This window comes from Pangasianodon hypophthalmus, chromosome 26 (assembly GCF_027358585.1).
Source record: "Pangasianodon hypophthalmus isolate fPanHyp1 chromosome 26, fPanHyp1.pri, whole genome shotgun sequence".
NCBI classification, from domain to species: domain Eukaryota; kingdom Metazoa; phylum Chordata; class Actinopteri; order Siluriformes; family Pangasiidae; genus Pangasianodon; species Pangasianodon hypophthalmus.
Window position 1 is genome coordinate 10,617,125 of NC_069735.1, and position 6,000 is coordinate 10,623,124.

Consider the following 6,000-nt stretch of genomic DNA (forward strand, 5'->3'; position numbering starts at 1 on the left):
TGGCATGTTTCTAGAGAGCACCTTAAATCCGTATGTGGGGAACTCAGACAGAGAAAAGAGAGCAAGAGAGAATAAGTCTGGTTATGAAGGTGTACTGTGTAGGTGTACAGTGTGTGTGCGGCTGTGTGTCTGTGTATACCTGGAAGTGTGAATGTGAAAAATGAGAAATAGAGCAGATGAGGTGTTAAAATATGTGCAATACACAACGAAATACAATTGTAAATCTTATATCTGGCGATGGCAAATTGTTAAAGTGAGAAGGAGAAAATCAGCCAGAAAGGAAATCAGACACATTCTATAGGAATATGCTTTAAAAGATTATACAATTTTTTTTTTTACTTACCTTAAATGTAGTCAATCAGCGATCATGTTTCATGTTTCTTTGCACTGAATTAACAAGCAACAGAAGTCTGTCTCACCTAAAATTATTTCTATAAATGTCTGTGTGAAAGTGCATGTAGTTATATTATATATACAAATACACACACATCATATATATATATATATATATACAGTCAGGTCCATAAATATTGGGACAGTGACACAATTTTGGTAATTTTGCTTCTGTACACCACCACAATGGATTTGAAATGAAGCAGTCAAGATGTGACTGAAGCGTAGACTTTCAGCTTTAATTCAAGGGGTTTAACAAAAATATTGCATTAACCGTTTAGGAATTACAGCCATTTTTTACAGAGTCCCTCCATTTTCACAGGCTCAAAAGTAATGGGACAATTGACTGATAAGCAGTTTCATGGCCAGCTGTGGCCTGTTTCCTCCTTATATCATGATAAATTAAGGAGATAAAAGGTCTGGAGGTGATTCCAAGTGTTGAATTTGCATTTGGTAGCTGTTCATGGGAACTCTCAATATGCCGTCCAAAGAGGTGTTGAGGAAGTGAAGGAGGCCATCATTAGGCTGAAAAACCAAAACAGACCTATCAGAGAGATAGCAGAAACTTTAAGAGGGCCAAATCAACAATTTGGTACATTCTTAAAAAGAAGGAATGCACTGGCAACCTCAGCAACATCAAAAGGCCTGGGAGACCACTGAAAACAACTAAAGTGGATGATTGCAGAATTCTTTTCTTAGGAAAGGAAGGGCTCATGATCCAAAGCATACCACATCATCCGTCAAACATGTGGAGGCAGTGTTATGGCATGGGCATGTTTGGCTGCCAATGGAACTGGGTCACTGGGGTTTATTGATAATGTGACTGTTGATAGAAGTAGCAGGATGAATTCTGAAGTGTACAGAGCTATACTTTCTGCTCAGATTCAGTCAAATGCTGCAAAACTGATAGGACAGCGCTTCACAGTACAGATGGATAACAACCCAAAACATACTGTGAAAGCAGCCCAAAAGCTTGGAAATTAAATGTTCTTAAATGGCCGAGTCAGTCACCTGACCTCAACCCAACTGAGCTGCTTTTCACTTACTGAAGACAAATCTGAAGGCAGAATGACCCACAAACAAGCAGCAACTGAAGATGGCTGCAGTAAAGACCTGGCGAATCATCTCAAGGGAGGAAACTCAGCATTTGGTGATGTCCATGGGGTCCAGACTTCAGGTAGTCATTGATTGCAAAGGATTTACCTCCAAGTAATAAAAATAATCCTAATATTTATGATTATATTAGTTTGTCCCATTACTTTTGAGCCTGTGAAAATGGAGGAACTCTGTAAAAAATGGCTGTAATTCCTAAACGGTTAATGCAATATTTTTGTTAAACCCCTTGAATTAAAGCTGAAAGTCTACGCTTCAGTCACATCTTGACTGCTTCATTTCAAATCCACTGTGGTGGTGTACAGAGGCAAAATTACCAAAACTGTGTCACTGTCCCAATATTTATGGACCTGACTGTATATATATATATATATATATATATATATATATATATATATATATATATATATATAATGATGTGTGTATATATATATATAATGTTGAAATGGACAGAAGTTAGCTGTGTAGCTGACTACTGTGACTTTTTTTCCTGTGTAGCTGACTACTGTGACTTTTTTTTCCTTAAAAAGATTTGGTATTGCAAACTGGGACGTTCCCAACTTCAGAATAGAAAAATTCCATTTCATTGGCCTTCAAACTGGTAATTTGAAACATCTGACCTTTTCAAGTGATTTGACTTCATAGGATGGCAATGTGCTTTTGCTTTTTGGTTTGTTTAAATATGTGAAGTGTGAAACCAAACCAAACCAAACAATAGCTTAGTAGCACAAAATAGGAGTGGGTGATATGACAAAAATATCATATCCCGATACTTGAAGACATTTGATGATGAGTTTGCAAACAAACTGCTGAGCAAAACAGTGCTGTGTATTGTGTGGTGTTGCATTTTTAAAATAAAACTGTGAATCAAACTTTTATATAACATCACAAGAACAAAAAGAAATCATTTCACACTAAAAAGGAGGGGAAAACGTTTTAATGTCTAATCAGCTGCTTTGAATTACAATTTGTATTTGTTATAAAAATACTGACGGTGTCCACGGTATCTCAGAAAACTGTATTGTGACTTAATTTATCATGATATCGATATTCTATCATCATTTTTCTACCAGCCCTTGCACAAAAGTATTAAGATCACTCTGATTCAGAGTCTGCAAATGGACTAATAAGTGTGAAAGCACCCTTAAAGCCTCTCAGCATACATAATGCAAAGGCAATGTGTGTGAGAGATATACGTAGATGAAACCACTTTCGCGAGGCTTGCACACTCTCAGCAGTTTCATATTAGCTCCAGTACTGCAGGTAGCGGTATTAAAATTTGATGTCAAATTCCACAACTACAGGGAAAAAAATTGCTTGCTGAAAAGTGGCTACCACATAAACTCATTTGTCTAGTAAATACCAATCGCAGGCTTGATTGAGTAGCACAATCACCTGGGGAGTTCACCTAGCTGCCATGTGTATGAAAAATGGCGAGCGATTTCTCCACACAACATCTACTGGTTTGTGGAAGCCACCCAAACGTCATCTCCACATGAAGTATCCTCAGGCTTTTAGAGTTGACGTTGGCGCCGTGGTCTCACTATAACTAAATCCAAAAATCTGTGTGTGATATGCTTTAAGACCACAAACTACTGGCGGACTAAAAGGTTGAGTGTTGTGTGCAATTGCATGAAGAAAATCACGAAGATGAATGGAAATAGTGGTGCATAGTTATAGAAAGTATCATTTTCTTCTTAGGTTTTGGTGTGTATAGTGTGAAAGATGATGCTAGACTTTCTCGGAAATGTGGAAATATCTATATAAAGATTTAGAAAAGTTTCCGAGTGAGATAGATTATCTTTACCTACAAGGCTTACAGTATCTTTTAAGCTCTAGTACAAAATGAAAGAAGTGTGGACTCCCATGTGGCTTGCATTCGCTCTATCATTGGGAGGTCACGAGTTGAAATCCCAACAATACCCCAGCCATCTGTGGTTAGGAATCCTAGAGAGCAAAGTTTGGCATGCTCCCTTGGTGGGATACACTCTCTCCCTGTCAATCAGAGTGACACTAGCCAATCATGCGCATCTGGAAGCTCAGGTATGCGGAAGAGGGCAGACAGCACTTTCTTCCGAGAGTGATACTCTGCCCTGTAACACGGTGTGGGCAGCAGTTCAAAAAGATGTGGCAGGCTGGATTCACATGACTCGGAGGAAGCATGTTACCCTCCCTGGATGGTAGCTGTTGTATGATAAGAGAAAGCTAGCTAGCTTTATTAGTTTGGTGTTTTCCGCATGACTTTAATAGTTTCTGACAACTGAACATGAGAAAACTTCAATGTGTTGTTTCTCCACATGGTCACATACGGAAGCTGTGCAAGTAACTGAACCGGAAGTAATTTTAAGCATGAATATGAATATGATACTGTACCATGCAAATAGTGCATCTGCAACTGCATACCCACAACACTCACACACACACATGCACACACATAAACACATCCAATGGAAGCAACCTTGAGCCAGAACAAACATTTGCTTTATAATCATACTGATTTTCAAATGTAATCCAGCACACCCCTGACCGCACACTCACTCAGACACACACATACACAAACATGCAAACACACACACTCTGCAGCTCCTCCTACCAATGCTGTGTGTGACAGCGTCAAGCCTCCTCAAGAGCTCCTGCAGAGCCATTTCGCTCATCTTCACCCACAGGATCATGGCGAGATGGAAGAGGAGAGAGAGAGAGAGCTTAGGGAAGATGCTGATTCTGCTGGCGGGAGAATGTGCAGAAGAGGAGAGGAGAAGAGCTGAGTGAAGGACACAGAGGAGGGAGGGAGAGAGAGCGAGAGAGAGAGAGAGCGAGAGAGAGAGAGAGAGAGAGAGAGAGAGACAGAGAGAGAGAGAGAAGGAGAGAGGCAAGGATGAGGAGGCAGAAACACACACCTCTGCAAAGTCACTGTGCACGCATACTGGTTCACACACACACACACACACACACCAAGCACTGTAGAGCCAATTGCACATAATGCAGAGACAGCCTTTTCTATGTGAATATTTATGGGGTATTTATTTGTGTAGGATGGAACAGTAACAAATCATTTTTGCATTTCGTTGTTATTCTCGTTATTCTCATTGCCAGGTGAACCGTAGCATAGCGGAGTACCTGTGCTCAATTTGGTCACCCATCCTGAGAGTGCCAAACGGGCAAATGGGCGGAGCTAGTGCAAAAAAATAGTGCAGAACGTTGATTGGTTAAACGCAATCACCACAGAATTCCAGATAATCAGCACACTAAGACTAGCTTACTAATAGCATGTCAGAATAATACAGCATGATTTGTTACTTCATATAGTGGCACAGTAATTAGAAAGATGTTCAGTATGGGGTGTAGTATAGCTGGGGTGTAGTATCTCTACTGTCCTTTTTAAAAATCACTTAACCTCTGTATATTATTATACTAAATACACAATGTTAAAGATTTCCCTTATAAGATGTTTTCTATATTTCTATATTCAGAAATCTTACACTTGTGATCGACTGGAAAAGGAATTTACAGCCACTTGATATGTGGTGTATAAAAATGTAACAATTTGTTAAATTTATCTTCAGACATCATCTCATATACTAAACCAATTCAAGTGACACGTTTACTTTATAATCTTATTCTGTAAAATATGAATCCAGTCAAAGTTTTTGTCCTTGTGTTGGTTGGCAGACAAAAATCAAACAACAAATTAAGATCTTAAAAGTTTTTCATACAGGTTTTGTGTGTTGATGTACAATAACAGCAAACTGTTAAACTAGTACTCTGTCTGTCCTTCTCTACTAAAGAGTATAGTAGTGTAACTATAGCAACCTAGAGCAGAGTGCTATCTGAAATACTATTTAGTAGGCTAGTATACAGGTTATGGCTTACATTAGGCGTTTCTCCTCAATAAAGCCAGGCAACCAGAACTCCAGCAGCTCTTAGAGTCATACTAATTGTGATTATGTTTACGATAATAGAAAATAAGTGCATAGAAATCACCAAATGTTTAATATCTGCTTCATTGCTACTTACTCAGGTGAACGCAGCACGCGGACACAATTGTTAGGTTTTGGCGCCACCATGTGGTCAAACAGCATAACAACAAAAGCCTTCACCAAAAAAAAAAGTAATAACTCGCACTAATAATTTGCACATGGATAAATAGCTGTTAAACTTTTCGTGTAACTTTTTTTTTTTCTAATTTGGAGGAACTCTCTGTGGGCTGCATGTGGAAAGGGACTGAACTGACTGAGACTCGCTGGCTAATTAAAATATGGACAGCGTCACGTGGTTCATTAGGTCATTAGGTCATCCTTAGTGTTGGACATGACAGTTGTCTCTAAAGGTAGTAAATAAAAGCTAGACAGACTAGTGCAGACGCATTATACTTATCTTTAAACATTCTTACTTCCTTGTTAATGCATCAGAGGCCTAGCTGTGGGTGGCGTTGGGTCTCTGGTTTGAAACCCTGACAAGCTCCAAGCGTTTATTTGAGACAGTTAACGTGACACA

General features: G+C 39.1%; 1 protein-coding gene across 4 annotated transcripts in view; it reads right to left on the reverse strand.

Annotated features, from left to right (window-relative positions):
- Nucleotides 1-6,000, reverse strand: part of mcf2la (mcf.2 cell line derived transforming sequence-like a) — a 98,285-nt gene extending 92,285 nt beyond the window's left edge. The window contains exon 1 of one of the 4 annotated variants that reach the window (XM_034300221.2): nucleotides 5,897-6,000. Coding sequence is in view for 1 of the 4 variants with exons in the window: in XM_026931951.3 (XP_026787752.1) it covers nucleotides 4,100-4,178 (79 nt within the window). In the remaining 3 variants the exon portion in view is untranslated. Of the gene's footprint in view, nucleotides 1-4,099; nucleotides 4,236-5,376; nucleotides 5,404-5,520 lie in introns of those variants that run through there. The other 3 variants (XM_053229883.1, XM_034300220.2, XM_026931951.3) reach the window with 3 other exon arrangements.